Here is a 17,907-nt window from a genome sequence, read left to right as displayed (position 1 = left end):
GCTAGTTTGAGCCTATCTGGGATATTTTAGTGAGAGGAATTAGATTATAGGCTGAATACATAATTATTGACATTTCTTCAGTAATATTTAAGATGGCTCACTCTAAATAATTATTATATATTTATTCTAGATATCTTAATTTCTGGAGCATTTTATTAGAGCAAAACAAATCACAAAGGCAAATATGAACCCAGCAGTTGCGTGCATTTAAAAAGAACATATCAGTACAGTTCCATGTCACATCAGTGTATTTATTTCTATCAGCCCTACATGACAAGCTCCCTAAACCAATACAGCTTAATCTTCTGGTTTAAAACAATGCTACTGTGTCAAGATTGCTGGTTTCTGACAGATCTCCCACAGTGAAAAAACAAATGTTAAGGCTTTTAAAAAATATTTTTTATTAAATAATATTCAGTAAACTGTATTACAGACTTATCACAAGAATAAGTGTCATCAGTCAAGCCAAAGACACACTGTAGAGCACATTCTCTTCAGTCTAATCCTAAGTGAGGTCTTGTGTGAATTCTGCATGCACAGAATTTGTGACGGCCAAACCCCTAGCAAGACCATAATACATCCATCAACTGTGCTTTAATGAAACCCAAGGTGTCTGCATATCAAGAAACAGCAACTTCAGTACACACACAAATAAAAATAGCTTGCACGACACAGTGTATGCACTCATTAAATAGCAGCAGCAGCACTCCATGAAGTTGTCTTTGTGCTTCACAGCTAAACTGATACACAGCTCAGCAGGCTTGTTCACTAAACCATGGGGCTCACAAGTCTTTGAATGGCACTCAAGAGGCCTAAATGATTACAGCGTAAGACATCAGTAAAGCTGTTAAATCAGTTTTTCATTTTTTTGGCTCAAAAAAAGACAACAATGTTATTATTATTACTACTATTACAATCTCTCTTCAAAAGTCTTTTTTACAGAAGTGTTTCAGCATCAGTCAAGCCTGACCACAGAGAGTGAAACATGACAAATATGCACATGTATTGCAAAAGTTTTGTTGGATTTTTCTTTGTAAAACATGAGTTTCCAAGCAGATTTAACCAGCAATTATATTCACATCTTTGAACTCTATTTCAGACCTTTTTTTGAATGTCTGTGTCTATTAAATACACTGTCCTTTATTTCAAAATAGTTCCAGTATAAATCACTCCTCTACTACTTTCTGAGCAAAAAACTCTGTATTCCCACAGGCTTTAAAGTGAGAAGTTACACTGCTGTAAATGCACGTTGCATAGTTATCTGCACTGTACTCTGCACATACCCTCCCTCGGCATTTATTTCAATAAGCCAACCATCACTTCACTGATATCCCATAACTTTCTTGCAACCAAATCATCCATGGCTTTAGGCAGGAGTTCCTCCTCTTTGCAGTCCCCAAAATATTTTCCTGACACTCCTTCGACATCAGGAGAAGAGGCCAAATAAATAGAGGTCTGGGCTCCTTCTAGAGGTGTTTTGAAGAAAGCCCAGGACACCAAGTTGAATAAGGGTTTTGCCAGCAAAGGAATGTTCACGTATCTGCCTAGATTAGTTCTGACAATCCCAGGATGAAGAGAATTGACAGTGACTCCTGTCCCTTCTAGCCGACGGGCCAGCTCCCTTGCAAATAATATGTTTGCCAGTTTACTCCGACTGTAACAGAAGCTTTTATTGTAACTTAGTTCACTGTTCAAGTCTTCGAAGTTGATCTCTCCATATTTGTAAAGCTTTGAGGATACTACCACAATCCTGCTTGGAGCAGAATTTTTGAGTAGGCCCAGAAGAAGGTTGGTGAGCAAGAAGTGACCCAAGTGATTTACACCAAACTGCATCTCAAAACCATCCTCTGTCTTCATGTATGGACACTGGAATACCCCTGCATTATTTATCAGAACATCCAGTCTTGGCTCCTCCTTTAAATAGGAAAGAAAAACATGATTTTTATAATTGTCATACAAAACATACTATTAACATTTCTCATTGTCCCATGCTAGAAGTGATTCCCTTCCTATTTTTCTAAATTTTAACTTTTTTATATTCTCTTAGAAGTATTACTGAAAAAAACTCTTTATCCTGAACTACTGCTATACTGCTACCTGGCCCTAGTAGGATCCAGACACATGACAGCAGCTCTGTAGTTGCTTTTAATGTTGGTAGACCACATAATCATTGGTTTCTTCCGGCACAGCTTTTTCTAGAGCAATTCAGTGGCAATTTCTTCTCCAAAAATTAACCTGTGCATTGCACTGCAAAAGCAGACACTTGAATTTATGGCAAACCACAGCCATAGGCAAAGGCTCTACTGTGCAAAAATGGAACAAAAGGTTACCTCACAGAATTAACCTCATGGTTGAAGAAAAAAATGTCTAATTGTAAATCCAACATCTCACTGGGGAGACACCACGAAAAACTTTGCAAAATGATGTTTCACTGATTTTGCCATCTTGCTTTAAGATTGCTAGACTTCATTGTGCTGCTTGGTAACAACTACAGAGCAGAATTCCTTATGGAAAAGTAACAGTCCCAATCCCAATGCTTCATACAGTTTGAGTCTCATAGGGTTACTCATGAACTTAGGTGTGTCTACAAGACCATGTCTTCAAGTTTTTGTGACTCGCTCATGCTGTTTGATATTCTGGTTCAGGGCTGGCAAAAACTATGACTTGAAGACATATTCTACACTGTACAGAATCAAGAAACAAAATTACCAAAGTGAGTGGTATGGGTAATTTAAATGTATGTATAATACATTCTACACTTTATGCCTCAGCATCCACTCAAACTTTAGGAGCTCTCCAATCTATGCAAAACAGTAACTTAAAAAAAATGCAGATTAAAGTAAGCTCTGAATTAGCAGTTTGATCCATTACTAGCAACAAAAGATTGTGGAAGTATCACACAAAAAAGTTGCATGAATCAGAAACAAAATTATTTACAGAAAAAGCAGCAGGAGTTTGCTTATAATTTCTCAAACCCAGCACAGACACTGTAAGGCAAACTGAGATTATTTTGGGTTATTTTGATGATAAAAATAGAGAACCTCAAAAACAAATTTGTAACATTTCCCTTCGTTTTGACTGCCATTAGCAGCAAAGATACAAAGAAAGCAAAACCTCAAAGGGTACTTGGCATTCAGTTAACGATGCTGGCACCCAATCACACAAAACATCAAATACTTCAACCTCAGACTGGTTTCTGTGGGACTTGAGGTCACTCAGCCTTTCATGTAATTGGGTCCCTGAGGCATGATCCAGAGAGCATCAAACTCACTTCTCTTCATCTGAAGGGACATAATGGTTACTATCACTGAACAAGGAAGGCTTGAGGAAATGGCATTTCTTTCTTCTTTAGATAAAATTTAATATAGTATCTAACCAAAGGATTTATTTTGCAAGACTGGACACTTCAACTAGCAGAAACTACACTTATGTTAATTTTTAGGACTCCTAAATTAAATAATCTAGAACAATATTATCAGTATCAAGCAGGCAGCTACAATCAAATGCAAAAGCAAAAACATTGTTTTGACAAGCAGTACTAGTCCTTGTAGCATCTGAGCTCACTTTACATTTCTCCATGGAGCTTTCTAGCATCTCTACGTCTTTTACTTTTTGTTACGGAGTGAAAAGATGTAATCCTTTGCAGCTACAGAATGGAAAACTACAAATTGAGTCAGGCAGTAGGGGTGCATTGTTTCTCTATCCTGACAGTATTTAAGTCTTCCATTGCAAACAACACACACACAAACAACAAACCCAAAAAAACCCCAGCAACCCAAACAGCTCCAAAACCAGATCACAAGTGAGAGAAGATACCATGAACATGGGTCAAACAGCCCTTGAAAATAAAAGACCATTTTTCTCCACACATTTAAGTTTTAGAAAAGCTATCTGAAAATCAATGCAATAAAGTCTCTGGGTTTTTTGTTGATGCTGTTTTCCTTCAACACTGTATGAGCATCTTTCCGGTACTTAAGCCACTCTCTTTGAGCAACAGCAGAACAGCCTGGCTTTGTGTTTCATGACTTAAGCAGCATTATATGGTGAGATGAGAATTCGAACTGACACATTCCATGAAAATGGAATAGCATCTCCAATGTTGCCTGTCTGGTGTCTAAGAATGCAGCTTGAACTAATCCAGCAGCACGCCTGTCAGGTGCATCAACTGGATGTCTTGTTTCTCCTTAAACTCATGTTTTGATAAAATCTGCAGAAACCTTCTGTAATCAAAAATCTTCACCTACTAAATCTAGCTAGCACTGACCAAGAGATTTCAAGGTGGGGCAGGGGAGAGAAGGTGTAGTCTGTCCAGGTGGCAGGATGGCTGGAGCATGTGAGCAGTGCATTTGTCAACTTCTATTTCTCTGGAGAAAAGGCTGAGCTGTAAGACTTAATTTAAAACAACAAATGCAGGTCAACGTACAGTCAAAAAGAGAGAAAAGAAGGCAAATAATTTATAGTATACAGAAATGAGTGGTTTCCTTTTCTGAACAAAAACATAGTCATAGAATCACAGAATCAAGGAGGTTGGAAGAGACCTCCAAGATCATCCAGTCCAACCTAGCACCCAGCCCTAGCCACTCAACTAGACCATGGCACTAAGTGCCTCATCTATTTTTTTCAGCACTTCCACGGACAGCGACTCCACCACCTCCCTTGGGCAGCCCATTTCAATGCCAACCACTCTCTGTGAAGAACTTCCTCCTAACATCCAGCCTACACCTCCACTGGCACAACCTGAAACTGTGTCCCCTTGTTCTACTGCTGGTTGCCCAGGAGAAGAGGTCGACCCCCACCTGGCTACTGCCTCCCTTCAGGTAGTTGCAGACAGCAATGACATCATCCCTGAGCCTCCTCTTCTTCAGGCTAAACAACCCCAGCTCCCTCAGCCTCTCCTCACAGGGCTGTGTTCCAGGCTTCTCATCGGCTTCATAGCACTTCTCTGGACCTGGACTATTACAGTAGCCCCAACTAGCTAGGAATTTATGCTTACAGATGCGAATTTCAAATTACGGTTCATTCGCTCACACACTACTTCCAAACCCTGCGGCGAATTCAGCAACATCCCGCATCTCCAAACCCCACTGCCAGCAGGCGCAACAAGCTATAAACACGGAGGCCCGGGGACGCCGACAACACCGCGCTGCTAGCACTGAGTTCACGCATCCTCTGCCTCCTCTCTGGCAGCTCGGGGCGCCAGCGGCAGGCCAGTCTTGCCCCGTACCTCCTGGTACCGCTACGGGAGCCGGCAGGCCTGACAGGCCCCAGTGGGCCGAACTCCGCAGCCGTCCCGGCCGTACCTGAAGGACGCGGTGGCAGAAGGCGCGGACGGAGCGGAGCGAGGCCAGGTCCAGCTCCCGGACCACCAGCTCGCCGCTGTCCTCGCCCTCCGCCCGCTCGCCAACCTCGGCACGGATCTCCCGGGCCGCCCTCTCGGCCCGCGCCCGATCGCGGCAGCCCATGATGACGCGGGCCTGCATCCGCAACAGCTCGGCCGCCGCCGCCCGGCCCAGCCCGCTGTTGGCCCCCGTGATGATCACCGTCTTGCCCCGCATGGAGGAGCCGGCGATGGCCCGAGGTCGGGCCGCGCCCCGCAGCCAACGCCAGGCGGCCAGGAAGATCCCACCACCCAGCGCCAGGGCCGCAAGCGCCCCGGCCATCCCGCTGGCCCCAGCGGCGCTCCGCCCGGCGCGGCCGCGCCGCCCGCCTGCTGGCTGCCTGCGGGTGCGTTAGCATTGGCCAGGCGAGACGCTGCGCATTGTGGGGGTTGTGGTCCTCCGCTGGCGCGGGGGAGGCGCACAGGGCTCATCGGGGTGTGCACCGACACGCGGTGGCCTCCTCGGCCACAGCCTGAGCCCGAGGACAGTCTGTGTTGTGGTCAGAGTTACCTCGGCAACGCTGCTGTTGCCTACCCTGGCTCCAAAATACAGCGCAGCAGCCGTCCAAGCGATAGCGTGGTGTCCCAGGAGCAGCATGTCCCTCCACGTGTGCAAAGGATGCTTCACTAATAATGATGTCCACGCTGGTAAATCAAAAGTATTGAGGGTGGCTGGATTTTACTGAAGTGAACTGACACGGAACAGTTGTACAGAAAAGCCCAGAAAGACCTTTCTGCCGAGTTGCCAGGCTCATACTGGACCCCTTTGTTTTCTAAGTGTTATCTCCAGAGTCTAGTTGCAGCTGGATACAGGCTCAGCCCTCAGCTGTAAAGAAGGATTTGGACCCCAGGTTTCCTAAGTGAACAAGGACTGGCTTTCTGCATAGAATTTCATCTGTGTTATTATTAAGCCTGTTTAGATTTTGGCTGGGATGATAGTTTCCTCTTCATGAGTTGTAACCTTGACCGGCATAGGGCTATGAGGGCATAAACTCATGCTACTCTCACAAGCATGAAAACCAACATGGTTTGGTTGGTTGGTTGGTTTTTGTTTGGTTTGTTTGGCTTGTTAGGGTTTTGTTGTTTGCTTGTTTGTTTTGTGGTCTGGAATCATAGAATCACAGAATGTTAAGGATTGGAAAGGACTTAGAAAGATCATTTAGTCCAACACCCCTGCCACAGCAGGATTACCTATACCAGATCACACAGGAACACATCCAGGTGGGCCTTGAGTATCTCTGGAGAGGGAGACTCCTCAACCACCTTGGGCAAGACTCTACACTTGCCCTTGTTGAATTTCATTACATTTCTCCCTGCCCAGCTCTCCAGCCTGTCTCAAGTCTCTCTGAACGGCAACATAACCTTCCAGTATGTCAGACACTCCACCCAGTTTTGTGCTATCAGCAAACTTGCTGACAGTGCACTCTGCCCTCATCCACGTCCTTGATGAATATATTGCATAGTGCTGTTCCAAGTACTGACCCCTGAGGGACTCCACCAGATACAGGCCTCCAACTAGACTCCGTCTCATTGACCACAAATTTCTGACTGAAATGTTATTAAGAGACTGTTCTAGTCTAGATCTACAAAAATACAAACCCCTTTCCCTCAGTTCTGATCTCATTTTGGGTAATTTTCTTGAAAATGATTACCCACTAGCCAAGTTGTGTCTTGGAGCAGTAGATCATGATTGTAATGAGCATGCAACTACTCAGCAAGCCCAAATCTCCCCAGGCATCCAAATTAGTCTAGAAGGTACTTGAACGACCAAATAAGGCTGAATTCTCCCAACATGCTGCTAGGTGGATATTCAGACAAACAGCCATCAAGCCTGGGACAGTTGCCTGACAATTAGAAGGGTAGATTCAGACTGGATGTGAGGAGGAAGTTCTTCAGCATGAGAGTGGTGAGAGCCTGGAATGGGTTGCTCAAGGAGGTGGTTGAGACCCCATCCCTGGAGGTGTTTAAGGCCAGGCTGAATGAGGCTCTGGCCAGGCTTTATCTAGGGTAGGGTGTCCCAGCCCATGGCAGGGTGCTTTGAAATATATGATCCTTATGGTCTCTTCCAACTCTGACTGATTCTGTGATTCTATAATCTGAACAAAGGGCATTTTGCTCAAATAACTTAGGAGATGTGTTTGGATTGGATAATAGTAAAAATTTCTTTAGTGAAAGGTTGTTAACGCACTGCAATAAGTTGTCCAGGGAGGTGGAGTCAGCTTTCCTGGAGATGTTCAAAAAGACACACAGACATGGCACTTTGTGACATGGTTTAACGGTGCTGTTAGGTTAATGACTAGACTTGATGATCTTGAGAGGTCTTTTCCAGCTGAAACAATTCTATGATACTGGACTTTAGAATCAATTGCAATTCTGTGACTAAGAGAATGCCATTAAATGTGAACTAAATTCTACTACATGAACTCCTTGTATCTCTTCATACATGCCTTAGTGCTGTCAGGAATGACATGGCAAGAGGTCCTTCTCTAGTGCTATATGTGTACAGATCAAAAAGACGCAAGAACTGGAAGCTCCTATGCCCTGGCCAGTAGGTTTCATTTTTGCTCTAGGTGGATGACTGATTGGAAATAAAGGTAAACATAACAGAGCAGATGGTTCTGTTTCCAGTTTATTTACTGGTTTATATGTTTACCCTGTCAGACATGAGACACCTCTGAAGTCCTACAGGGATCATGGATCCCAGTAGCCTTTTTCAGCATCAAGACTGAATTGCTGTGTTCAATGAGAGTCAAGTGCCAGCAACCTGTGCACAACATACATTGTTTATGATTTCCTGCACCCGGCCTCTATAGCTCTAGCAATGTATGGATGAAGAATGGTTGATACATGTTCTGCTTCTACAGTGCTGGTGCCCCAGAAATTTGCAGTCATGCTTTTGCAGTGAAGGTACATACACTGTATATTCCACAACTAAGGAATATTTCTGTATTCCTTGCTGATTCTGAGTTCTCACATGAAAACATCTGCTAATAACATCTTTTATAATCTCCATTTGATGAGGTAACTAGCCCATCCTGGCAGACAACGACCAGGCCTCTGTTATTGATGTCTTCTCCTGGCTGAGCTACGAAATGTGCTATGTTTTAGGTGCAAAGCCTTTAGCACTTATGAAATTCCAAGTACACCAGAATCCTGCAGTGTATTCTATCAACAACACATGCTGGTGTGAACAGACCTTTCCAGTGGTCTCTATTCAAATTTCATGCAGGATCAAGACTTTTACCTTTGTGGTTTGGACACAGAACATCCAAAAGATTGCCTGTGTTTCTAGAAGGGAAACCAAAATGAATGCAGTGAAGTTTTCCACAATACAAGACAGCTACAGCTACTCTGGACAGAAGAGACCAAACTTTCCCAGAAGCTAACATGAAATTCTGGAATGGATTGCCCTAGGAATCTCAGATCACCACAAGCCTTCACCACCTTCTACTCCCATTACAAAACACATTCTTTTGCTTTTGTCTCTTCTGGTATAAATATGCAGCAACAATACATCAGGACACTTGTTCCATTAGGGAGAGAAAGAGAGCAAACATCACCAGACAGATGTCAGTTATGTCCCTTGGAAGGCACTCAGATACATGGATGACACCGAGAAACAAACCAAGGCAGAATAGATCTATGGTGTAAATCTACATGAATTCATCTTGCAACAGGCACCTGTCCCCTGGAAACTTATGTGAGATTGCCAAACTGAGTTCATGCAGATCACAAAACAGCTGTAAATCCTAGGGAATCTAGTCAAAGCATTACTGAGGGTATAGTCTCTGCTGTTTGAAAATAATATGTTTTAAAACTTCAGTCCTTGACCCCTTCAAGACACTCATGTATCTCTGACTTCTGCCCAGCTCTAAGAAATCTGTTGGGACTTAAGTATCTTTAAGACTTTTAACTTTCTTTCAAATCTGGTTTCAAGTGGTCATTTCTAGTTCTAAACATCCAAAGGAGGCAAGAGAAACAGAGACAGTGAATACACACAGAAAATTATGCTAAAGCCCCTACACAGAGAAATGACAACATTCTGTAAAGCCATTTTTATTTCAATAGGAGAAGAACATAGAAAAATAAAGGGTTCCTGTAAACACAAGATCAAATACGCTAACATTTAAGTGGGAGATGAAACCTTGTGATAACAAACTGAACACCCAGGTAAAAAGCAGACCACCAACAGGTAAACGTTTACATGTAAACTGCGCTATTGGTAATTTCAGAAATAACCATCAAGGACTAGCACTGCAGCATGTTATAAAGAACCCTTCAACAGTTTTTAAGAGAAAATATAACTGTTCTCTCTGTCTATCAAAATATGTCCAAGTTATAAAATCAGTACAAATATTTTCCTAACATCAAAAACAGTGTTAGATCCAGACAAGTAAAAAACTTAAACTGCTTTAAAATGCTAATAAATAACTCTATGAAAAACTTACCTATGTGAAAAACATTTCCTTTGAAAGCTGTTCTAGCCAGAAGTTAAATTTTTAAACATAGTGCTTACAATACAAATGTAGAGGTTTTCAGACATACGTAGTGGTATAATAGAGGGAGTTAAGAACCTTACTGTTAATGATGCCATCTTGTTATGCTGATTTCTGGTATTTTTGAGCAATGCCATAGGGAACATGCGCAGCTATGGTGCCTAATTTCTGTGCTCCTTCAACGTGAAACATCTGGTCATCAAAGAATATGTGGGGGCGAATTTTCACCAGGATTGGTCCCTTAGGAGCTCCAGCTAGGAAAAGTGCCTCATCAATTTCCAGGCCCCAGCTACGAAGAGTCTTCAGCACTCTTGCTCCAGAGCTCGCCGCACTTCTGGCTGTGACCAGGAAGGTCCTTATGGGACAATTTAATCGTTCATTTTTTGCATAGAACTTCTTCTGGAGTTTCCCTAGGTCTTCCAGAAAACCTTTCAAAGGACCCTGAAGATGAAATACCAGAAGCATATTTAGTATTTGTCCGTAGTTCCCAAAATAGTTCTTTTATTGTCTTCCAGAGTGCCAGTTACATACAGGATTCCTTCCCTAATGCTATGCTACTCAGCAAGTTCTCTGTGTAATATGTCCAAATGGGCCTGCAGTCTCACTAGCAATTCATTAATTGGAAAGAATTAAAACAATAATACTACATGGTATGAAGCTGATTTTCATTAAGGCTTACAACATCTTTTGCAATGTAGTCTTTAATAAGTATTCCTTAAAATACTTAAACTCTTTTTACTGTGAACCATGAGCTGCATTTTTTTTTCTGAGCAAAATCCAGTAACAAACCCAACGAAATAGATATCAATGAACATTTTCCAATTAACGACAATATTATGATTACACTGTGATTAAAAGAAGCAATACCTTGGGTCAAACTGTGATACATTTCACTGTTCAGTACTTTCATAAATTAGCTTTTATTTTTAATTTACACCATTTTTAACAACAGCAGAATTGGTCTTTCAGTTTAAGCAAGTAGTAAAATATTTGTTTTTTACACAAATGACATAGTCCTGCTTGGAATTAAGCACAGGTATTATCCTGTTTCAATAACCAGACTATTCCAGTGTTTGAAAGTAACCAGGGAAACTGAAGTGAAAATTAACAGATGTTTTGAACTCACTGATTCAAAGAAGAACAAACCTGTGCAAGAGGCTTATTTTCATTCAGTTGCTCATGTTCAAAAAATCTGTCTAATCCTTGCTCTTTGACAATCTGTTCTGATTCATCAGAAAAGAGAACTGCATCCCCATCGAATGCCACTCTCAACTGTGTATCCGAGTAAGGAACATCTTTGTTGGCAGTGAACATTGTAGCTGATGCGATGCCTGGAAATAGACCAGAAAACCTCAGTTTGCATGTCCTGCAAAGTCATTCATTAAACTGTCAGTTGTGTTCCAGCAGTTTGTGGTGACCGTTATATACAGTAGCAGAAAAAATCACTAAAGCTAATTTGTAATGGCTGTTCATTAACATTTGCTAATGGTAATCTGTCCCAATGACAGAACTTCTTAGACATTTCCTTTCACTTCTACATGAGAATATATAAAAACTGTCTCCAAGCTGTGCTGCAAATGAAACAAAGCAAGAAATTCCAAGGAGACCATTGAGGCAAACTATGAACTATTTCTCAACTCCTTACAAAATGCACAAGTTTTTGGTTGTTTTTTTTGTTTGTTTGTTTGGTTTTTTTTTCTGTTTGTTTGGTTGTTTTTTTTTTACAGTCATATCAAGCAGATGGCTCTATTCAAGCAGAAGTTGAGTAGAGGTGAGTAGGTGTGCATAGGAGTTCATTTCCTGTAGCATGGGTGATTAAGTTGTCAGTATCAGCAGGCTGAAGGTTCAGAGAAGACCAATACAGAGAATTAATCTGATTTTATATGGTTAAGTAAAAACATGCAATAATTTTGCACCATATAAATTCAAGGCTTTCCGCATTTGATGAAGCAGCATTATTTTCTGTGAAAGACACACAACACATTCATTTTTTAACAAGTTCAATGGAGAGATACAATAAAAGTCGATTCAAACCTGCTTCTATAGCTTCTTGCACTTTTTCAGAATCTGCTGAGAGGTATAAGTTGGTAAGATACGCAGTCAGGTAACCAATAGGACTTTTTCCTCCCGTCATACAGAAGCGTTCAATTGTTAAGCCTAAAGTAAAAAGAGCACAGCAATGTGTGACTCTGCCTTGACACTACAGACCTGTAGAAGGAACGAGCCTACAGCTGAGAAGAAACTTATGAAAGAAAAATGTGTCCACTGTAACCTCAACAAGTTAGACAACATTAATGTTTGGTCCATCCTTGAGAATTTTTAAGAGGGATCCCTCTAAGACAGCAGAATTACTTCTGTGAAGATATGTGTATGGGAGGGCATAAATACCAATGATAAAAGTCTAAAGACTTCTCAGAAATTAAGATCCAGGGCTGGCAATTTAAACCCAGAGCTCTGAATACAATTCTGGTTTATGCTATCCTTATGCTGACACCCAAAGATAAATGCAGTCCTCTGAAGAATGGGGGTAATATCAAAGAAGCTGCTTTTACCAAGCCCGGGACAGAAAAAATATAATTAATTCATTTTATTATGTAACAGCAAGAAGTTTCTCCAAGGTAGTATTTATTTTACTTACCATAGTGATTGATGCTGTTTATCAGTCTCACGCCCACTTGGGCATGGTTATTAGTCATCAGGACAATATCAAACCGTTCTTCATCGTCAGGGTACAGCTCAAGAAGTCGAGCATTGACATGCTCCAGGGCCTGCAGGTTAAAAATGTGGAAGTCAATAGACAAGTGGAATGTGCCTTGTTTCTTAATCGCTGTGGTTTTAGTGATAGGACTGTCTTGAAGAAAAATGTGTAAAACCTGATAGTTTAACTTGATGAACTTGTTTTATTCCTTTCTGGTCTGCTGCTCCCAACAAACATTTGACAGGGTTGATTTGAAAGGAAGCAAGTCAAGTTTCTTTTGCTGTTACAGAACTTATTTTAATCATTGAAACATTTTTTTTCAGGACACCATAATCATCCAGAATAAATCAATGCCTGGTGAACGTTATCACAATCTCTATTAATCTTTCTTTTTTATCTTGTCCACTTGAAACTTGAACTTTCTTGTCCACTTGAAAATTGTTCTTGTGAAATTGTGGAGAAAGTGTTCAAGAATTTCCATGTGCAACTACTCAACTACTTGTTTTTCATGCACAAATGTGAATTTGGGCCATATACTTAGGCAAAGATTCACTGACACAACTTAAGTGGTCACGTGTTGAAGACTGTCCTAAAGTAATGTGTACAAAATTATACCCTGTCAAACACGATTACCTTGACAGCAGTGACTGAGACAGCTTGATTCAAGACGTCTTTAAAGATAATGGCCCAACAAGTTATATGGCATTCTTATTTCCTTGGCCTTTCAACTGCTCATTTCTCTCAGTATCTGTCTGTTCTCTCCCCTTATTTAGAACCTTATGCCTTTGGAGTAAAACTTACTTTTTGCTGTAAGTTTATACACAGGACTCTGCTTTGGGATTGTGAATGGAATTCCTTGTGATTACAGCAGCAAAATCAGCAATGAATCATCAAACAAATGCAATATGAGTTGATTTTCACGAAGATGTTTTAAAAAGTCAGACCAGTTGTTAACTGAAACACAGACTTCATAAGTAAATTCTGGGAATCTCACATTAAAATGCATGGCTGTGTCATGGAGGACTGTGCTTAGGAAACCACTTCAGTGAGAGCCTGATATAAGGCCTAGGAAAAAAATCTTGGTATGCATTCATAACCCATTTCTACTGCTAATACTCTTCTGCACTGATCAATATCTCAAAGTATTAGAGAATACAGAGGAGTGGAGAAGGGGATGACATTTTTTGTCCAATGCCCAGTACTCTTTGCAGCTCAAAGAGATTTTGCCCTGTGATTAAGTGCTACAGGCATGAGATGTAATACTTTGAAGTTAGTATCTCAAAGATTTCAATATAGGATTTCAAGTAAGAATACGTTGCATCTTTTTTTGCCTTATCTCCAAGTATCACCCACAAAGGCACACCTAATGATTCCTGTGACTCATCTAAGGATTCTTGTGACTCACCTAATGATTTCTTGAAGCATTTTATGAGTCTTAAAATATATGAAGAATTCAAATGCAAATAGCACACCGGAATAGAACAGAGGTCAAGGTGCCTTTAGCTGGGCATGGATAACAGCTCTTATTTTCAAAGTGCAAAGAGTTAAAACAGTCAAATCTTGCATATATTTGCAGTGAAATTTGACAGAGCTCTAAAAATTCTCTTGGAAACTGCTAGCTGCGAGCGAGAGAAAAAGATGCTGTAAATTCACCAGAAAAATCTAGCCTCACTGCTGTACAAAGCGAACTATCATATGGATGTGTTTTTATGTTAAGAACACACTTACAATGCTTGTGCTATTAATGGCTATCAATTTACAGCAGCACGGGTATTGGGAAACCAATTTTTGTACTCTGTATTTCCAAAAAGTGATCAACGCAGAAAATTATTTAAATTCCTGATATTAAATCTTAAGTAATTAAAATCTGCTTTCAAAACCTGAAGTGTTCTGCCACAACTTTACTAGTTATGATGTAATATATTGCTGTGCTAGAACTTGTCAAACAATTTTGAATGAATGATATAAAATGAACTCTGTAGAGAGCATTTTTTCAAGTCAATCCCACTAAACCCACTCTTCCTCAAGACCACACTCTTCTTTTTCTTCCCTTCTCATGTCTTTGTTCTTTAATTTCACTTGCTTTCCATGCTTAAGGCTGTTTACCATGATCACTTCTCTTATCTCATGCAATGAAAGCAAAAAATTCCATTTCATCTCTGTTTAAATCCTAACTCTCAGCTAGAGCTTTTCTTCTCTGATCCTCAAGAACAATTTGCAGTGTGACAACAAAAGAAGGAAAAACTAAAGCTGACAGGAAAAAAAAAAGGTTAAAAGTTTAACACTGAATAAAGTAAGCTGAACAATATCGAATCAACACTGTCTTTAACCATAGTAGTCCTATTATATGTGGGATATAAAAACGGAACGAGGAATTAAGACGACTTCGGTTGGGGTTTTTTTGGATAAGAGGTTGCCACACGCTTTATTTGGGGGGCTAGCCTAACTGAAAAAGATCTTACAACATGTGTACCCCGTGTCCTGCAGAAACTGCAGGCTGCTCCTCCCCACTGGCTTAGGCGTGAAGCAGAGAACGGGGGGACACAAACCAGGGTGCTGCGGGTAAAAGTGCTGTCCCGGTGACGCAAGCAGTACGTGATCTCCCGCAGGCGCTTAGAATTAGTACTGGCGGGAGGGGAGAATAGGGGAGAGACGAAGAGGAGGGGAAAGGGAAAACCGCAAAGCCTCAGAGATATGTGGAAGTGATTCGAGACTCCCCGCCCCAGGCGAGCACCGGGCTGGAGGGAATCAGCCTCTCGCAACGCTTCCCTGGGGCAGAATTATCTCCGCCCAAAGAGGACTTGGGCTCCACCTCTTCTCGAAATTCGGCCTTGCAGCATCCTCCGCGCACCGCCGCACTGCCCCGGCCCGGGTACCTTGACGAAGTAGAAAGCCGGTCCCGGTTTGAGGGTGACATTCTCGTTGTTCTGCTGGTATTCCACGTACTTCTCCACCCCTTGCTCCTCATAGATCCGCCGTTCCTCCACCAGGTCGAAGAGGGCTCGGGAGGAGACGGCTACAGTGATGGCGTGCTGGGGCTTGGGCTGCGGAGCGAGCAGAGGGTAGCGTCGGCAAGTAGTCACCAACCGTCAGCCCCCAGCCTCCGGATACCCCATCCCGGCCCGCTGGCCGACCCGTCCGTCCGCACTCACCGGCCGGGGTTTCTTGGAAACCAGGTTGTCGTAGAAAGCCTTGGCCGCCGCCCAGTCCTGCTCGGCCTCTTGAAGCCGAGCTTCCTCGGCGTCGCTGGGCTGGGGCGCCTCGGGGCCGGATCCGCTCATGGTGTCTGTCGCAGCGGAGGACTGCGGTGCGGCCAGGCAGCGGGGAGCGGGCGCGGCCTGAGCCGGTGCAAGAGACGGTGAAGCGGTGGCGGCGGTGGCCACCCCTCTGACCCGCCCCGCCCCGCTCGGGCAGGGGGAAGTCATCCAGGCGCTGGTTTTCGTTTTCGCTGTGCCGCGCCCAGGGCGCCCGGCAGGGCACGGCACTCCGCCGGCAAGACACACAGCAGCACCGGCCCCGAGGGGCAGCGGGACCACAGCCTCCCCGCATCTTACATCCCCGGAGCCAGCTGGGCCGCAGCCTCCTCGTCGTGGCGTGGTTCGTGGGGGGAGCAGGGGCCAGAACTATCAGGCACACCCTGTGAGGGACAGCGGGCACAGACCTTCAGCGTCCCCATCCCAGCGCCCTCTGACACCGGCTGCTGTTCTCGGAATAGCGGTGCACACAGCTACTACTGTAGGCAGCAGCCTCCAGCACTGATTTGATTTACAGCTTTATTATTTAGATGCAGTGGCTTCATTGATTTCACATTAACTGCAACACATTCCCAGATTTCTTACACAGCACAGTAATGATGTCTTTATCAAGGTGGGCTGAGTGTGACCAGAGGGACTTCAGTTCCACGCAGCAGCACCGAAAGTACCTTTTCTCACAGAATTAACCTATCACCTAACCCTTCTAATTAACTAAACCACGGCACTGAGTGCCTCATTCAGCCTCCTTTTAAGCACCTCCCGGGATGGTGACTCCACCACCTCCCCAGGTAGCCCATTCCGATGGGCAATCACTCTTGCTGTGAATAATTTCTTCCTAACATCCAGCCTAAAGCTGTTCTGGTGCAGTTTGAGGCTGTGTCCTCTTATTCTGTCCCTGGGTGCCTGGGAGAAGAGACCAACCCCTGCCTGGCTACAACCTCCTTTCGGCTAGTTGCAGACAGCAATGAGGTCACCCCTGAGCCTCCTCTTCAGGCTAAACACCCCCAGCTCCCCCAGTCACTCCTCGTAGGGCTTGTACTCCAGCTCCCTCCCTTGTTCTTCTCTGGACATGCTCAAGCACCTCAACATATTTCTTAAATTGAGTGGCCCAGAACTGGACACAGTACTCACAGTCTGGCCTGACCAGTGATGAGTACAGGGGCAGAATGACTTCCCTGGTCCTGCTGGTCACACCATTCCCGATACAGGCCAGAATGCCATTGGCCTTCTTGGACACCTGGGCACACTGCTGGCTCATGGTCAACCAGTACACCCAGGTCCTTCTCTGGCTGCTCTCCAGCCTTTCTGTCCCCAGCCTAAAGACATGTGATAAACTGGTTTTGTGGCATCTGGTTTGAGTGGTCCTAAACTTCATTATTCCACACAGGACTCTGGGCTGCTTATCATATGCTTCTGGCTGCCTCAGCAGACAAGCTTACATGAATAACAGCAAAGATGCCCAGACTGATGAGCTGGAGGAGAGAATGGGAAGAGAGGAAGGAAGCAGATTTCTTCTGAGCCAGTATGGGGTTTGGCAGGACAGATCCACAACCTTTGTTCTTGTTCGTAGCCAGTGACCCAGTGGCATCTGTATGTCATAGCATCTATGACATATAAAAGAGCCAACATTTTCAGAGGCACTCTATACAATCTCTGACCCTGATTACTGCATAATCTTTGCCAAACTCTCAAGTTTTTCTGCCTCCATCCAGTTTCCAAGAAGCACCATAATTGTTTTTGCTACTTTTGCCTGTTGTGGGTTTTATGGTGTTTTTTATTTTCAATGTGACTTCTCAGTGAAAGCAGGCTTATGTGATTATACCGTCTGTCTGTCATTCCCCAGTCATGCCCAGTTCCAAATGAATTTGACAGAAGGATAAAGATCTCAAAGAGATTTAAATTCCTAAAACGTTTAATGAAGGGCAGCACATAATTTGTTGCCATTCTAGGGAAAGGACTAGTGCAAATGCTTTATCTGCTTGTTCTTTTGCTACGTAATAGCAAGCAAATACTCTCTGGATAATCTGCCATCTCCAAATCTGCCACATTGCCTGTTGTCCAGCTAACCAGGGAGTAATCTGC

At 43.2% G+C, this 17,907-nt stretch overlaps 2 protein-coding genes across 2 annotated transcripts; both read right to left on the bottom strand.

Moving 5' to 3' along the window:
- Positions 1 to 377: 377 nt before the first annotated feature.
- Positions 378 to 5,693, bottom strand: RDH14 (retinol dehydrogenase 14). Its single transcript, XM_064146409.1, has 2 exons — positions 5,301 to 5,693; positions 378 to 1,914 (listed from the first exon to the last, which is right to left on the bottom strand). Exons 1-2 carry the CDS (start codon positions 5,658 to 5,660, stop codon positions 1,297 to 1,299), a joined length of 978 nt encoding a protein of 325 aa, XP_064002479.1. The 5' UTR covers positions 5,661 to 5,693; the 3' UTR covers positions 378 to 1,296.
- A 3,724-nt stretch (positions 5,694 to 9,417) lies between these two features.
- NT5C1B (5'-nucleotidase, cytosolic IB) lies at positions 9,418 to 16,147 on the bottom strand. Its single transcript, XM_064146408.1, has 6 exons — positions 15,724 to 16,147; positions 15,448 to 15,615; positions 12,512 to 12,641; positions 11,908 to 12,030; positions 11,020 to 11,204; positions 9,418 to 10,314 (listed from the first exon to the last, which is right to left on the bottom strand). Exons 1-6 carry the CDS (start codon positions 15,994 to 15,996, stop codon positions 9,976 to 9,978), a joined length of 1,218 nt encoding a protein of 405 aa, XP_064002478.1. The 5' UTR covers positions 15,997 to 16,147; the 3' UTR covers positions 9,418 to 9,975.
- Between the last annotated feature and the right edge of the window lie 1,760 nt (positions 16,148 to 17,907).

Source organism: Pogoniulus pusillus, chromosome 7, assembly GCF_015220805.1.
Source record: "Pogoniulus pusillus isolate bPogPus1 chromosome 7, bPogPus1.pri, whole genome shotgun sequence".
In the NCBI taxonomy this organism is placed as follows: Eukaryota; Metazoa; Chordata; class Aves; order Piciformes; family Lybiidae; genus Pogoniulus; species Pogoniulus pusillus.
Note: the sequence above shows the minus strand (reverse complement) of the source record. Positions and strands in the feature narration are given on the sequence as shown.

Excerpts from the sequence above, each read along its gene's own strand:
- RDH14 (XM_064146409.1), bottom strand. The coding sequence starts at position 5,660 with ATGGCCGGGGCGCTTGCGGCCCTGGCGCTGGGTGGTGGGATCTTCCTG. Across the intron at positions 1,915-5,300 it reads TCTGCCACCGCGTCCTTCAG|GAGGAGCCAAGACTGGATGT; the intron begins GTACGGCCGGGA and ends TCCTATTTAAAG.
- NT5C1B (XM_064146408.1), bottom strand. The coding sequence starts at position 15,996 with ATGACTTCCCCCTGCCCGAGCGGGGCGGGGCGGGTCAGAGGGGTGGCC. Across the intron at positions 15,616-15,723 it reads TTTCCAAGAAACCCCGGCCG|CCCAAGCCCCAGCACGCCAT; the intron begins GTGAGTGCGGAC and ends CTCGCTCCGCAG. Across the intron at positions 12,031-12,511 it reads AAACAGCATCAATCACTATG|GCTTAACAATTGAACGCTTC; the intron begins GTAAGTAAAATA and ends TTTTTACTTTAG.